The following is a 17,611-nucleotide window of genomic DNA, read 5'->3' as shown; positions in this document are numbered from 1 at the left end:
CCCCCCTTAGCTATACTAGCAGAGAGGCTTCTTCCTGAATTCTAATACTCTGCCTTCAGACCAGAGCAGGGGCTCCTATTTCTGTTACTCCTCCATGGAAACAACTGGAGAAGCAAAACTATGTGTGTAAAGCTGCTTCTCCCACAGGCTGCCTGTTCCTGGGAGCAGCAAAGTCCTTCTGTGGGCGACCGCAACCTCCGCGTGGGTCCATAATGACAAGGTGACTTCAAAGATGGCAGATTATAGGGTAAAATATCACATTTAGTTTTTAAGATACCATATTGACAAGCTTCTGTTGGGGTATTGATACAGAAACAAAAGAAAATGCTTAATAGGTAATGTTCTCCCTCTACTGACATGCCCGTTTTACTTAGTCTCTTCTCTCAAGAAAACATCATCTCATTTAATCCTCACAATAACTGTAAACTATGATCAGCCCCATTCACATCTGAGGAAACCTTAAGAAAAGTTAAATTATTTGACCAAAGTTTTAATTAGTAGGTGGCAAACTCCAACCCAACTGTTTCTACCCTATCCTGGCTACCCATTTCTAAGTTTTGTTTTGCTCTAGATTGAAATAGAGTATATTCATTTAAATATAGATGTATTTCACAAATGTAGCATTTGGTACAAAAAAAGTACATTTCTGGAACTCCTCTGTGAACTCTAAAGTGTTAATGTCTTACATACTCATCTTACAATAATGATGGGACAGTTCACCCTTCAACAACAGAATTAACTTCATAGTGCAACCCCATGGTTGTAATCATATTGCTAAAATGGTTTGTTGCTAGAGATACGGAGTTTTGAGTAACTAATGCTTGTTCCATTAAGAGCCTTTTGATATTTTTTTTTCCATAAGAGCCATTAATTAGATATTGTTAATTGGAAAATACAGGCACACCTCATTTTATTGTGCTTCACTTTATTGTGGTTCACAAATACTGCATTTTTTATAATTTGAAGGTTTGTTGCAACCCTGCATTGAACAAGTTGGTGTCATTTTTCCAATAGCATTTGCTCATTTCATTCCTCTGTCACATTTTAATGATTCTTGTAATATTTTTAATTTTCATTTTATTTGTATGGTTATCTCTAATTAGTGATTTTTTAATTAAAATATAGCTGACACACAATGTTACATTAATTTCAGGTATGCAACATAGTGATTCAACAAGTCTGTATGTTATGCTATGTTCATAGCAAGTGTAGCTATCATCTGTCACCATATAAAAATAATCAGTGATCTTTGATGTTACTGTTGTAATTGTTTTGGAATGCCAACCGCTCTCATATAAGATGGCAAACTTAATCGATAACTGTTGTGTGTGTTCTGACTATTCCACTGGACATTTCCCATCTTTCTCCCTCCCCTTGGGCATTTTATTCCTTAAGACACAACAATATTGAAGTTAGGCCAATTAATAATCCTACAAGTCTCTTAAGTATTCAAGTGAAAGGAATAATCACATTTCTCTCACTTTAAATCAAAAGCTAGAAATGATTATGCTTAGTGAGGAAGGCATGTTGGAAGCTAGGCCTTTTGTGCCAAACAGCCAAGTTGTGAATGCAAAGGAAAAGTTCTCAAAGGAAATTAAGTGCTACTCCAGTGAACACATTAATGATAAGAAAGTGAAATGGACTATTGCTGATAAGGAGAAAGTTTTGTGGTCTAGATAGATCAAACCAGCCACAATATTCCCTTAAACCAAAGCCTAATCCAGAGCAAGGCCCTAACTCTTTTCAGTTCTATGAAGGCTGAGAGAGTTGAGGAAGCTCCTGAAGAAAAGTATGAAGCTAGCAGATATTGGTTCATGAGGTTTAAGGAAAGAAGCTGTCTTCAAAACATAAAATGCAAGATCAAGCAGCAAGTGCTGATGTAGAAGCTGCAGCAAGTTCTCCGGGAGAACTAGCTAAGATCATTAATGAAGGAGGCTACTCTAAACAAGATTTTTCAATGTAAATGAAATAGCCTTATATTGGAAGATCCATCTAGGACTGTCAGAGCTAGAAAGGGGAAGTCAGTGCCTGTCTTCAAAGCTTCACAGGACAGACTGACTCTCTTCTCAGGGGTCAAGGCAGTGTTTTTACCATCCTGAAAATCCTAGGGTCTTTAAGAATTATGATGAATCTACTCTGCCTGGCTCTATAAATGCAATAAAGCTTGGATGATAGCACATGTTTACAACATGGTTTGCTGAGTATTTTAAGCCCAGTGTTGAGACCTACTGCTCAGAAAAAGCCTCCTTTCAAAATATTACTGCTCATTGACAATATATCTAGACACCACGAGCTCTGATGACAGTGATATTCGTGTGATATGCATGTTGTTTTCATGCCTGCTGACACAGCATCCATTCTCTCTCCATGGATCAAGGAGTAATTTTGACACTCAAATCTTATTTAAGAAACACATTTTTTTTAAGACCATTAGTTGCCATAGGTAATGATTCCTCTGATGGATCTGGGAAAAGTACATTGAAAAGTTTCTGGAAAGGATTCACCATTCTAGATGCCATCAAGAATGTGATTCATGGGAAGAGGTCAAAATATCAACATTAACAGAAGTTTGGAAGTTGATTCTACCCCTCACGGATGACTTTGTGGGATTCTAGACTTCAGTGGAGAAACTAAGTGCAGATGTAGACACAGCAAAAGAATTATGATTAGAAGCGGAGCCTGAAGATGTGTCAGAATTGCTGCAATCGCATGATCAAACCCGAAGGGATGAGGAGCCGCTGCTTACAGAGGAGCAAAGACAGGGGTTCTTGAGATGGAATCTACTGAAGATGTTGTGGAGATTGCTGAAATAACAAAGGGTTTAGCATATCACATAAACTTACTTGATAAAGCAGCCATAGGGTTTCAAAAGATTGTAATTTTGAGAGTTCAACTGTGTGTAAAATGCTGTCAAACAGCGTCACATGCTACAGAGAAATCATTCCTGAAAAGAAGAGCCAATTGATGTGGCAAACTTCATTGTCTTATCTTCAGGAAATGCCACCACCACCCCCAGTTTCAGCAACCGCCGTTCTGATCACTCAGTAGCCATTACCATTGAGGCAGGACCCTCCACCAGCAAAAAAATTTACGACTTGCTGGAAGCTCAGATGATGGTATTTTTTTTTTTTTAGCAATACTTTTTAATTAAGGTATGCATTTACTTTTAGGCATAATGCCATTGTACACTTAATAGACTATAGTATAAACATAGCTTTTATATGCAGTAGGAAACCAAAAAAATAATTCAACTCACTTTATTGTGGTGGTCTGGAACCAAATCCACCATAACTGTAAAGCAAATTGCTTTTTTATGTCCAAAATTTCATCAGGGAAAAATGCCTCCCCCTTTCTGTAGAAGTTGTGATCATTCCATGAAGAGAGGTAGAAGGGTGTCATCCTTCCCCTACACAAAGCCACCAACCCTACAGGTGGGCATATAAACTAGCCCACCAGATTTTCGCTGGAGGTATAGGAAAGATTTTCTTTTTGAGGTCGGTGCCAGATGCAGGGTGCCAGGCTAAGAGGTGGACAAAGCACTGTTATTTGAACCTCCAGATCAATGAGCTTTCCATATTTAAGCCAAAAATAATATTTTTTTAAGCTGGTTTGATTTGGGTTTCCACTATTTACCACTTAAAGAGTAAATACAAAATTCTTTTCTAAAATATCTTCTTTCTTTGGACTTCTTGAGACTATTGAATATAGTCTATTAGCCCGAGTGTAAAATGGGAGTATCAACTTTAGAAAGAACTTTGTGAGGATTAAATGAGCTAAAGCACATGCATAAAAACACGAACTGTAATGCCCAACATTCAATAAGTATAACTTCTCTTCCCTGTTTCTACATTACCTTTCTAAAACATCAATATTTGAGCCTTTACAGTTGTTTTTCACATATCAACTCATTTAATGTATGCAATATCATGAGGGAGGGGGGAAAGGAGGTGAAAAGAGGTTTTGTAGCTTATCCAAGGATACACACATTGTGGGAGAGCTGGGGTGCAAATTATCACCTTATGCAATATAAAGTGCTATGTTTTCTGTATTTCATTTCTGCTATGAGGCTGACTGCACAGTTAATGATGAATGAAGCAAGGAAAGTTCTAAGTGCAGAGCTAAGAGGTACAACACATTTAGTATAGATGTTTTATGGTAATTCGGGTGGGTTTTTTTTTTTTTTGGCCCGTTATCTTGTGCAAAGTGTAGTGTCAGTATGTTGTATGTACATACCTATGCTCTATTTTCCAATTATACCCTAAAAGAACTTCAATCACCTAAGATAACAGCTGATGTTTACTGAGTGCTTATAATGTGCCAGGCACCCTGCCAAGCATCAACCTAAGTATTTCATTCATCCCTCATAACTACCTTAAAAAGTGTTATAAAAGAGCAGTAACAGCTGAGCAACCCAAGGACATTCAGAGAGTGGGTGGGAGGGCAGGGATGGAACTGTGCAGTCTGGCTCACTGTGCTCTGCATTCACTGTGAGGGCAAGGGCAGGGTCTGTCTTACTCTCCTGGCACCTGCTACATGCAGGGCACCCCATTAATGAATGACTACACACTCTTTACTAAAAAGAGAGCACTTTCAAATGATATAAAAGGAGACTTTAATGTGAAAGGGGCATTTGTTGTGTAGAAAGGAAAAAGCTTTAAAGGCAGATCTTTTCCTAACAATTTACAGTTCCTTTTTGAATCCTAAAAAATCCACATTGTGACTGTAACACACATTTCCCTTCCCCTTTTCATAGGGCAGATCTGCATGCTGTATCTGACTGACACTCAACCAGGGATACCAGAAGGTGAGTATGTCTGATAGGAGATGGAGAGGAGGATCAGAACTAGCGAATCAGACATGAAATAAGTTTATGATTCAATTTAATCCTCCTTCCCCGCTTTTTTATATTATGAGCAATATATGCCATTAGGATAGTTATTAAGGGTGAAAGGATTAATTAAAACTATAATTATCTGATAAGACTAGCATACTGTCTAACCTGATTTAGGGCAAATTCATCTACTTTAATTAAAAATACTGGACGGGGGAAAAAGGTGAGTAAAGAAGTAAAATTTAACACTGCTGGTCCTGTTTCTACCATGAATTTCTTGAGTGACTTAAGGTATCAAACAGCCATCGTGAGTTAAGAGTTCTGAGTACAAATAACAAATTTATCTTGACATTTAGAAAAAAAACGATTTACTCTGAGGTTTGTTCATAAAAAAAAAAAAAAACCTGTTGTGTGCATTTTAATCTCCAATTCTAATGCCTAACACCATAATACTTCTAAGTCTGTAACTTAATTTTAGGTTTAATTTTAAAAACCCTGTCTTGTTATATCTTGTGAAAGAGACTAGAAAACATTATGTAGAAAAAAAAGCAAGAGACTAATTAAATGATCTCAATATAAAACTTTACTAAAAGGCTTTTAAAAAGCCTCTTAAAACAACCTAAAAATCAGAATACTTTTGGCAGAAAAATTAGCAGCTATGAACAAAATTAACATTACATAATATTTTATCAAGAACTGAATTATGATAATGTGGTTTACATATATTAGAATGATTTGCAACAAGCTTTTTTTTAATCAGACATCAAACCTCTTTACTAAAAAAAAAAATTTAATGTAGTTTAGCACTTCTGGGAGATTGTTCCCAATCAATGACAGTAACACAATTTAGAAGATGACAGATAGCCTATCTTTTCATTAGAGACCTATCCAGGTAAGTCTTGCCAAATAGTTATGAAATTATATTCAATAATCAGCATTCATAAGAACTCAAGGTAAAACAGTAACTCTGGTCCCCTCATCTATCAGTATATATACTTGGCATCAGAAATCATACCATTAGCAAATACATACTAAATTTTTGAAATTTTTGAAGGAAAAAAAGCTCACTTTAGAATAAGTGTCAATCTACATTTTTTTATGCTTCCCCTGACACACTATTTCCACCACTCTTCATTTTAATAGTGTTTTCTCCATGGTTGGTGGTATATTACTGCTTCTTAAAGACCAATCATACCCAGCAGTCCAAGGTCATCAACTCCTCTTCAGATGAAGTGAGCTACAAAGAGCAAAAGAAGACCAATGCATTTCAACAGAAAAACATCCGCCCTACTTAGCAAGGCAGAAGCTCATCTCTAAAACATTTTTAACCCAAGATTGCTTTATAATTAGTCCTACAAGTCCAACAGTATTACACTCTCATTGTCTATTGTTGGTTTTGACATAAGTTCAAACCTTAAAATATATACTAGAATTTCCAAGTTACATACTCTGGAAACATAATTGAGTTTCTATATTAGGATGAAATCTCTTTGGGTATGAAATCTCAAACCCAGTCACTGTGATACAAAGAGTGTAGGAGAACAAGGAGAGGATACCCAAGCCTCCGGGAGCCATGATAGGGGAATTATCCATGCAAACAGACAAATGTCTTCTGAATTTAATATGTTAGCACAGTCGTAGGTAAGTGATTTAATGCAGCTCATAAATGCAGCCCCTGTGTTGTCACTGCTCCCACTTAAGAGTAGCTCAGCTTTGCCCTGTTAGAAAGGGACCCCTGTCCTGCCCACGGAGCACAGGGCTGCTAAGTAGCACCAGCTCTCCACCATCTGGGAGCTATGCTTCCTAACCCAGAGCCTCTCACCCTTAATTTCCACTCAACTTTCAGGAGGAAGACTATATTTAGGTCAGTAAGGATATGACCAAAAATAAGTAAACAAATAGGGATAAAAATAGGAAATAAATATGAACTCCAATGGAGTAAAACTTCCTATAGATCTGATTAAAAGGTAAAACTATTTGTAAATAAAAAGTCAAAACCAAGTAAGATACATCTCTATTTTTGGTTTCATTCAAAAGTCTCCTTCATTCTTGGCAAACTAGCTATGTGGCATGATATGATCTACTTTTCATTTACACTGTGTTTCTCTATTAAAAATCATTCCTTAATAAGGACTTTTCATATTAAAAATTCTAAATGTGTATAATAAATATTGTATTAAAATATTTTAATATTTACAATTGGAAAAAGTATATACTGTCATCAGTCATCTCAGGACTACCTCTTCAATTTCATCTTCTACAGATTCAACTACTTTTACTGCTGGTTTACTGTTTGCATGTTTCAATCGGTGTCTATTTAGATTAAAACTTCTTCCTTCGTTGAGGAAAAAGTCGTCATTTTCATCACGTTCTCTATCCCTACTGCTCTTATCCCCAGGGGGAAAACTGAGAGAGTCAAAGTCTCCTTTGCCGGCAGCCAGAGAATTTGGGTCACTGCTTTTAGAGGAAACGGTGCTGCTGCTGCCACTGGCACCAAATAACTGTTCCATCAGATGAGCTTTTTTCTCTTTTCTTGTAATTAAATCTACACTGTCTTTACCAAGTTTCTCTATACTGTTTCTTTGGAGATCCAAAAGGCCACTCTTCTGGCTAAATGGATTTGACGTTTTTGCAAATGTGTTTTTTGCAAATGAAGGCACATAGCTGCCAAATGCAAGCTCATTTGGAGAGGCTGGGCTTCTAATACTTCCTGGATTCTGACCCTCTCCTTTTGTAGCAAAGTGGCTGATGTCTTGCAAATGATGCCCATTAAACACTCTCTCTGAGGATTCACAGAACATGGATGTTTTGGGGCTTCTCTCTGGGAAGTGCAGTTTTGATTCCAAATCAGGTGGCAATGGCAGAGGAGGGCATTTTAGATTCCGAGAATCTTGAAGTTCTCTGTTGATTTCATTCAGTTTAGCAAGTAGCATTTCTCTCTTCAGCCTTTCTTCTTCCTCTTCTTCTAATTTACCAAGGTTTTGAATTTGGTACATTTCCATTTGGTATCTTCCAGTTTCCAATGCGGGCTTTTCTTCTCTCTCCAGCAAAGATACCTTGTCTTTTTCCTTTTTAGCAAGTTCTTCTCTTTCCCACTCTGCATGAAATCAAATTAAAAAAATGAGATTTTATAGGAGTCAATATCTTTAGGAAAACTCAATTCTCATCTTTTACAAAACAGTCTATCTAACTTAGTTATCAGCACAGTGAAGATGAACACTGTAAATTTCATTGCTATACTTGATAGTCTGGAATTCAAAAAGAATATACTTAATGTGTACTGCATTTAAAATTCACATTTATAGAAAGAATTTTGTTCTTCAGTTTAGAGATAGGGAAGAAGGGTCTCTATTTTTTATACCTAATATAGTGTGGTACACTGAATAGAGAGTGATAGATGGATGGGGTGAGTTTATTTTAAAATTAAACTGAAACTCTAGATGTCATACCATGAGAAGGACACAACATCATGTATATAGTATTCTTACTGAAGATACATTAAGTTGAATCTAAGAGAAAACTTCAGATAAACCTCAAATGAGGAATTTTTAAAAAATGGGTCTTTATTCATCAAAAATGTTAATCTCACAAAATATTTAGAGAAGGCTGAAGAGATAGGAGAATAAATGCAATTCATGATCGTATCATGGAGAAGAAAATGCTATTAAGGACAATACTATGTCAACTGACAAAACTGTAATATGGACGGCAGATTAGAGAAATGTGTTGTATCAAAGTTAAATTTTCTGAAGTTGAAAACTATACTGGAATGATGTAAGAAAATGTCCTTATTTGGGAACAATACACATGGAAGTATTTTAAGGTATGGGCATGAGATATACAACTTTTAGAAGCTTTAGAAGCTTTAGAACATTTTCACTGATGTTAGAGACCATTCTATACAAACTCCAGAAAAAAAAAAAAAATCAGTAAGATGGAAAGAAAGGGCCAGTCTTCTGTTACTTTATTCCTTTTCTCAGTACCTAGACACAACGGACATACTACCTAATTTTCTATTCTATATTTTAACATGTGGAAGCATCTCCCTTTGTGCATTAGCCAACAGGAATAGATTTTCTAATTTACCTGTTACATTGCTCTAAACAGACACTAGAAACACACATATATACAGTAACTGAAGCAATAGTTAGGTGACAGTTTTATGTTCCATTAACTTTAAGGGGAAAAAAAAGGATTTCTCTGTAAGACTAATGAAATATATGCAGAGGATTAAAGTCCAGGATCCCTCTCACCTATGCATTTAAGATATTTTATCCAGATGGAAATGAATTTATTTCTGAACTTCATTTTCAATATCTGAAACTGTATGAGTTGGTTCCCTAAACTTCCATACTAATGGTTGAATACATTAAAGATTTGTTTTACATACTGAAACCAAAGAAAACTTACAGGAATATATTCGGGGCCTCATAATTCATTGATCTTCATGTTTTGGCCAGTCTGACGGCCAAGCCAATAAAGTGTATTGTCTTTGATTATCTCTTCATCAAGTTTTAGTTAATTTATACACAAAAATTTTCCCTTTCATTGGAATTCTACTTCATCCGAACTTTCTGAAGGTAACTGTCCTTATTACCTAACCCTAAATAGCAACTTAAGTCATTTTTTCCCTTCCTTAAAAACTGTATTGAAATGTTTGATTCCTAAAAGACCATCCCCCAACACTGTATCAACCTTTTCTTATTCTGTATAACCAATTCACTGTGCAGCTGGAAAATATGACAATATTAAGGGATGCTAACCCTTTCTTTACCAAAAGATGCTGATTCATCTCTTGATTAAACAAATTCTTTTCTTACCATCCTCCGGCTTCTCAACCTCCTGTTTTACAACACGGAATCCTTGATCTTTCACAAATTTTTCTTCTCTTTTCACAATTGGGTTTAGCATCCCTGCTTCTTCATGCTCACCTCTTTCTTGCAATTCCAGGTCCTATTACATATATATTTTTTTAAATGCAAGCTCACAAGTTAAAAGGGAGAAAAAGCTATTTAAATATCATAGATTTATCTCCCATTAAGTATGACACCAAGTTAGAAACTAAATTTTAATTTAATAAAGCAGTAAATCACAAGTTACCACCCTCTGAAAGATACTTCAAAGGCACATAAGATTATTTTAGTTCAAATTTTTCTAAAAAGTAGAAGACATATCAGAACCAATAAAATTAAAGCCAATACTCTACAAACAATTCTGAAGAGATATGTTTCAGAAGTATCCTTGCTTTGTACATTTTCACAGCAAAATCCGATTAATTCAGTTAACCAGAAAAGGCTATTAACAACGTACGGAGAGGCCATGGGAGAAGGTGCTGAGCTATAATACAGGCAGTAACAACTGCACTGAATTTTTCAAGTTTATACTATAAATTTTATAATAAATATTTAAATAAATAAAATGTAAACCCAAAATTACTTGTTCCTTATGGTCCCTTTAACATGTGTGTGTAATTTTTCTGAATAAAAGTAAAATACCTATTACAAAGTATAGCAGAGAATTGTCCCTAGTATCAATTTTCCTCTTCTTTTTAGTTACAGAATCCCTGAGAGTTTTAGCAGGGCATAGGACTGCTCAAGTAGAGACTACATTTGCTAACCTCCCTTGGAGCTAAACGGACCAAAGGGATGTGAGTGAAAGTACAGATGCAACTTCCGATCACATTTATAAAAACAAAAGCTGCTTGCCCTCCACTTTGTTCCTCCTCCTCACAAGGGTGGTGAGCCAATTCCAACCATACAGAGGAGGACTACACTCTTTAAGATGGAAGAACATTAAGACAAAGGATGACTGCCAAGGAATAAACCTATCTACCTATCCTGGACTACACACTGACCTTCAATCTATTATATAAAAAAGAAAATCTGCATCTTGTTTGAGCCACTGTATTTGGGGTCTCTTTCCAACAGGAACTTATTGGTCTGTACTTTAATAACATTCCCATTTGCTAAGACCCTTTAAAGTGGCAGGAAGTCTTAAGAGCCTTATAAACTCTGTGATTAGTTATTACCACAACCCTGATGGGTAGCCCATCCCTCTTTTATACACTAGGAAACTGAGGCTCCAGGAAGTCCCAACTAAAATGTTAGAACCAGAATTTAATTAAAAAACAGTGCTAACTCCAAGGCTGTACTCTTTTCACCATATCAGGTTGCTACTGTTCATGCTGAATCTTAACAAAGACTATTTTTTAATCCTTTTAAAGTTAAGAATGAGTTTCTATTCCACACTTTACCCTTTTCAAAAAGAAAACATGATCTAGTTTCAATGACAGTGAAAATATAGGAAGAAAGACACTTAGCACATACAGCCCAAGAATCAAATCAGACCATCCTGTCTGGTATTACCACAAGAAAAGAGCTCAGGGTCACTGGGAAACTTACAGGGCACAAAAACATAGGAATATGTGAAATATGCTGGATCCCTGGTATATTATTTTCTTTGGGATTTAAATTGTAAACACAAAATATAGAACTCTCTTAGAGAAAAGAACCTTTTGGTATTCAGTATAAAAGTCCTTTTCGATGAAGGTCCAATACAGACTCCCCTGAATTTCACTTTAATTTAAATGGTTAGTTATATAAAGTCAGATTGAACTGCAAAGACTTTGCTCAACATTCAATTAATCTATAAAATTCTCATATAATAAGGCCAAAAAAATATGTTGACTAATTGTAAAAAATCATTTGAAAAGTACTATAATTTACTATTAAACATAAGGGCAAGGAGGATTTTTAGATTATCTGATTATTAGATATCTGATTATTAGGTATCTGATTCTTCTTATTATTATTAGATTACATAAAAGGTAAGAAACTGCTATCTCCAATCCAGAAGATACAACTAACCTTCCTGAAGCATCTGAAAGATGCAATGAGAACTAAGAGTTGATCCAAAGGGATTTAATAAAATACATAGGTGTTACCTCTTTTGAAAAGGCTACTTGCATATTTTCAGTTATGGCACTAGCTTCATTGCTAACTTTTAAAACACTTGATACTATGTTTTTTGGAGTAACTTCAAACCTAGAGTTTAGTACCTAATCATGTTTCTAAACTCACCAAAGTAAGACGTTCAGGTTCTTCCCATTTGTTTTCATAACACATAACTGTTTGTGGTGTTATAGGAAATTCTTCCAGCTCGAAGTCGTCACTGGTTTGTACTCCTTTTGTACACTGGTCTATAAAATCACTTTGGCATGCAGCTACCATGAAAATTACAAAAGAATTTTTCTAATCATATTGAACAGTGCTAAGACATGGAATTTAACTGCTATATGTTCACCATCTACACGAGATAATGCATGTTTTGCTCAGCTCTGTGCCTACCCACTATTACTATTTTTGTTTCTAGGGTTAACTGGCAATTCTGTGACTCGAGAACAATTTAAACAGGTAAACCCTATTAAGCTTTTACAAAATTTGTTTTTAACTTTCTGCAATTCAAAAAAGGAAAATTTATACTTTTGTTTAAAAAAAAGCAAAAAAAAATTCATAATGCCGAAGTACTTATGAGTGAAATGACTGCTAGGATTTACTTTGAAATACTCTAGAAGTAGAAAAAAATAGATGAAGTAAAATTAGTAAAATATGTAACTATTAAAGCTAAGTGATGCATAATAAAGGTTCATTGTAATATAATCAATCTCCGCTCAGAATATTCTTACATATTTTCATAAGTTTCAAAAATAATTATAAGAAAAAAATTAAAAATTATGTAAAACATAATTTAATGACCTCAGGAAAAACAGAAAGTTGACAAGATTTCTGAAAATTAGCTACGAGGAAATTTAAGTTTACTTCAAAGAAGTTTTTTCCCCTTTGCCTGCCTTCTACTTCAGAATTATTTGATTTTACTATTAATAAGTGACAACTACAATATGTTTTTCAACAGTAATAGCCACTATACCATTTTTTCTTGATCTAAGTTCTTTTTCTTTCTTTGGAGAAGACTTTGGCAGACGATTAGAATATATGTTTTTTATATCCAGTTCTCTCTCCTTTTCCTGAAAAGAAACCCATAATACAATTAAGGATGTAGAGTATCAGTGTAAAATAAAACAAAAATTCTCACCTCATCAACTGGTATTTTCCTCACCAAACTGGAATATATTATACCTAGTTCAATTTCCCTTCTTACCTACCAAACTATAGAAAGGCATGTCTCTAGAACATCTAGGTTAGGGCAGAGAAATGGTTCTCCCTAAAAAGTGCAATATGTACGGGCAATCAAAATAAATGAGCATAAATAAGGCAAAATTCATTTTCTACCCACTCCTACCTGATGGAGCTAGTAACTATCTTAAACTGTCTTTCAGACTAGTAACAGAGACCAAAATAATTTTGTTAGCATCTTTCAAATGTGGGTTTTGAATTAGTTAAAAATTAGAGGTTTAAAAAATTTTTTTTCAATGTTTATTTATTTTTGAGAGACAGAGCACGAGTGGGGGAGGGGCAGAGAGAGAGGGAGACATAGAATAGAAGCAGGCTCCAGGCTCCGAGCTGTCAGCACAGAACCCAATGCAGGGCTGGAGCCCTGAGCTGAAGTTGGATGCTTAACTGACTGAGCCACCCCCAAAACTAGACGTTTTTTTAAAACACACTATTCTTTATCATTTTGGGACTATGGGTCTGAGAATTTGATTAACAAAATGAAAATTCTATGTAAGATAATGAATAAACATTCAATTTTGCACAAAATTTCCAGCCATCAATGACCTCTGGATAGAATTAAGAACACCTTTAACAAAATTAAATAATGTGAATGCTTCCTCTCAACACTGTGAAAATGAAGGGCATTACTTGAAACAACTTTTAAAATAATCATGGGGTTATCTGAGGAAGAACATTGGATTATTCAACCATGCAACAGGGAAAAACTCAAGTTCCCATAATTTCCTTTTAGGATTTCATAACTTATTTCAGTTATATCATTCCTATTAGGATTCAATGTTCTCAGTTTTGGCATGTGTTATAGTGACTATATTACCAAAACTTTTCTTTAAAAGTACCAAAGAGAATATTAGAATTTTGTAAATCACAATGTACCAACTTACAAATATGCTTTAAAATGTTGACTTTTTAGGGACGCCTCGGTGGCTCAACCATCTGACTTCAGCTCAGGTCATGATCTCTTGGTTTGTGAGTTCGAGCCCCGCGTCAGGCTCAGTGTTGACAGCTCAGAGCCTGGAGCCTGCTTCAGATTCTGTGTCTCCCTCTCTCTCTGCCCCTCCCCTGCTCACAGTCTGTCTCTATCTCTCAATAATAAATAAACATTAAAAAAAGTTAAAAAAATAAAATGTTGAGTTTTCAACCAATATATATGATAAATTAAGTAACTCCTTTAGAAAATTTTTTCATTTATTTTGACAGACAACATGCAGGTGCCTGTACATGCATGCATGGAGTAGGGGCAACATGAGAGAGAGAGAGGGAGAGAGAGAGAGAGAGAGAGAGAATCCCTAGCAGGGTACAGAGCCCAGATCCCGAGGTGGGGCTCAATCCCATGAACCATGAGATCATGACCTGAGCTGAAATTAAGAGTTGAACGTTCAACTGACTGAGCTACCCAGGCACCCTGGTGTAAATTACATAGTACCAACTTACAAATATGAGTAAATGTTTTAAAAATTTTTTTAAAGTTTTTTTTTTTAACGTTTTACTTATTTTTGAGAGAGAGAGAGCACATGCACAAGCGGGGCAAGGGCAGAGAGAGGGGAAACAGGATTCCAAGCAGGCTCTGTGCTGACAGCAGAAAGCCCAATGCAGGCCTAAACCCACAAACTGTGAGATCATGTCCTGAGCTGAAGTCGGCTGAGCCACCCTGGCCCCCACAAATATGAGTAAGTGTTTTAAAATGTTTAGGTTTTTTGTGTTTTTTTTTAAATATAATTTATTGTCAAACTGGCTAACATACAGTGGGTAAAGTGTGCTCTTGGTTTTCAGGGTAGATTCCCGTAGTTTATCGCTTACATATAACACCCGGTGCTCATCCCAAGGAGTGCCCTTCTCAATGCCCATCACCCATTTTCTCCTCTCCCCTACACCTCATCAACCCTCAGATTGTTCTCTGTATTTACGAGTCTCTAATGGTTTGCCTTCCTCCCCCTCTAACTGTAACTATTTTTTTTCCCCTTCCCTTCCCCCTTGATCTTCTATTAAGCTTCTCAAGATCCACATATGAGTGAAAACATATATCTGTCTTTCTCTGACTTACTTCACGGAGCATAATACCTTCTAGTTCCATCCATGTTGCTGCAAATGGGATGATTTCATTCTTTCTCATTGCCAAGTAGTATTCCATTGTATATATAAACCACGTCTTCTTTATCCATTTGTCAGTTAATGGACATTTAGGCTCTTTCCATAATTTGGCTAGTGTTGAAAGTGCTGCTATAAACAGCCCCTATGAATTAGCACTCCTACGAACTGTATCCTTTGGATAAATTCCTAGTGGTGCTATTGCTCGGTCATAGGGCAGTTCTATTGTTAATTTTTTGAGGAACCTCCACACTGTTTTCCTGAGTGGCTGCACCAGTTTGCATTCCCAACAGTGCAAGAGGGTTCCCTTTTCTCCACAACCTCGCCAGCATGTGTTGTTTCCTGAGTTGTTAATTTTAACCACTCTGACCGGTGTGAGGTAGTATCTCAGTGTGGCTTTGATTTGTATTTCCCTAATGATGAGTGATGTTGAACATTTTTTTCATGTCTGTTAGCCATCTGGATGTCATCTTTGAAAAGTGCCTATTAATGTCTTCTGCCCATTTCTTCACTGGACTGTTTGTTTTTCAGGTGTTGAGTTTCATAAGTTCTTTATAGATTTTGGATACTAGCCCTTTGTCCGATATGTCATTTGCAAATACCTTTTCCCATTCTGTCAGTTGCCTTTTAGTTTTCTGATTGTTTCCACTGCAGTGCAGAAGCTATTTATCTTGATGAGGTCCCAACAGTTCATTTTTGCTTTTAATTCCCTTGCCTTTGGAGATGTATCAAGCAAGAATTGCTGCAGTTGAGGTCAAAGACGTTGTTGCCGGCTTTCTCCTCTAGGGTTTTGATGGTTTCCTGTCTCACATTTCGGTCTTTCATCCATTTTGAGATTATTCTTGTGTATGGTGTACCAGTTCCATTCTTTGCATGTTGCTGTCCAGTTCTCCCAGCACCATTTGTTAAAGAGACTGTCTTTTTTCCATTGAGTATTCTTTCCTGCTTTGTCAAAGATTAGTTGGCCATACTTTTGTGGGTCCAATTCTGGAGTCTCTATTCTATTCTACTGGTCTATGTGTCTGTTTTTGTGCCAATATCATACTGTCTTGATGATTACAGCTTTGTAGTAGAGACTAAAGTCTGGGATTGTGATGCCTCCTGCTTTGGTCTTCTTCTTCAAAATTCCTTTGGCTATTCGGGGTCTTTTGTGGTTCCATACAAATTTTAGGATTGTTTGTTCTAGCTTTGAGAAGAATGCTGGTGCGATTTTGGTTGGGATTGCATTGAATGTGTAGATTGCTTTGGGTAGTATTAACGTTTTAATAATATTCATTCTTCCAATCCATGAGCATGGAATGTTTTTCCATTTCTTTGTGTCTTCTTCAATTTCTTTCATAAGCTTTCTATAGTTTTCAGCATACAGATCTTTTATATATTTGGTTAGGTTTATTCCTAGGTGTTTTATGGTTCTTGGTGCAATTGTAAATGGGATCAATTTCTTGATTTCTCTTTCTGTTGCTTCATTATTGGTGTATAAAAATGCAACTGATTTCTGTACATTGATTTTGTACCCTGCAACTTTGCTGAATTCATGGATCAGTTCTAGCAGCCTTTTTGTGGAGTCTTTCAGGTTTTCCACGTAGAGTATCATGTCGTCTGCAAAAAGTGAAAGTTTGACTTCTTCTTTGCCAACTTTGATGCCTTTTATTTCCTTTTGTTGTATGATTGCTTTCGCTAGGACTTCCAACACTTGGTAAACAGGAGTGGTGAGAGTGGACATCCCTGTCATGTTCCTGATCTTAGGGAGAAGCTCTCAGTTGTTCCCCATTGAGGATTATATTAGCTGTGGGCTTTGCATATATGGCTTTTATAATGTTTAGGTACGTTCCTTCTTTCCCAACTTTCTTGAGGGTTTTTATTAAGAAAGGATGCTGTATTTTGTCAAATGCTTTTTCTGCATCTATTGACAGGATCATATGGTTCTTATCCTTTCTTTTATTAATGTGATGTATCACATTGATTGACTTGCAAATACTGAACCAGCCCTACACCCCAAGAATGAATCTCACTTGATCATGGTGAATAATTCTTTTTATATGCTGTTGAATTCGATTTGCTAGTATCTTGTTGAGAATTTCTGCATCCATGTTCATAAGAGATATTGGCCTATAATTCTTTTTTGTGGGGTGTGGTTTGGAACCAAGGTAATGCTGGCTTCATAGAATGAGTCTGGAAGTTTTCCTTCCATTTCCATTTTTTGGAACAGCTTGAGAAGGATAGGTATTTATTCTGTTTTAAATATCTGGTAGAATTCCCCTGGGAAGCCATCTGGCCCAGGACTCTTATTTGTTGGGAGATTTTTGATAACTGATCCAATTTCTTCACTAGTTACGGGCCTGTTCAAATTTTCTATTTCTTCCCGTTTGAGTTTTGGTAGTGTGTGGGTGTCTAGGAATTTGTCCATTTCTTCCAGGTTGTCCAGTTTGTTGGCATATAATTTTTCATAGTATTCTCTGATAATTAATTGTATTTCTGAGGGATGGTTGTGATAAATCCATTT

General features: G+C 36.0%; 1 protein-coding gene across 1 annotated transcript in view; it reads right to left on the bottom strand.

Moving 5' to 3' along the window:
• Positions 1–5,396: 5,396 nt before the first annotated feature.
• LCA5 (lebercilin LCA5) overlaps positions 5,397–17,611 on the bottom strand; it is a 58,206-nt gene continuing 45,991 nt past the window's right edge. Inside the window, exons 4-7 of the mRNA XM_047102249.1 lie at positions 12,758–12,854; positions 11,911–12,053; positions 9,652–9,784; positions 5,397–7,928 (exon numbers count right to left, since the gene is read on the bottom strand). Coding sequence (XP_046958205.1) covers positions 7,057–7,928; positions 9,652–9,784; positions 11,911–12,053; positions 12,758–12,854 — 1,245 coding nt within the window. The 3' untranslated portion in view covers positions 5,397–7,056. The remainder of the gene's footprint in view (positions 7,929–9,651; positions 9,785–11,910; positions 12,054–12,757; positions 12,855–17,611) is intronic.

Source organism: Lynx rufus, unplaced genomic scaffold (genome assembly GCF_022079265.1).
Source record: "Lynx rufus isolate CCGP_SWC_20201006 ecotype Redwood Valley unplaced genomic scaffold, mLynRuf1.p SCAF_6, whole genome shotgun sequence".
Classification (NCBI taxonomy): Eukaryota; Metazoa; Chordata; class Mammalia; order Carnivora; family Felidae; genus Lynx; species Lynx rufus.
The sequence above is the reverse complement of the archived record's forward strand: the minus strand, read 5'-3'. Positions and strand labels throughout refer to the sequence as shown.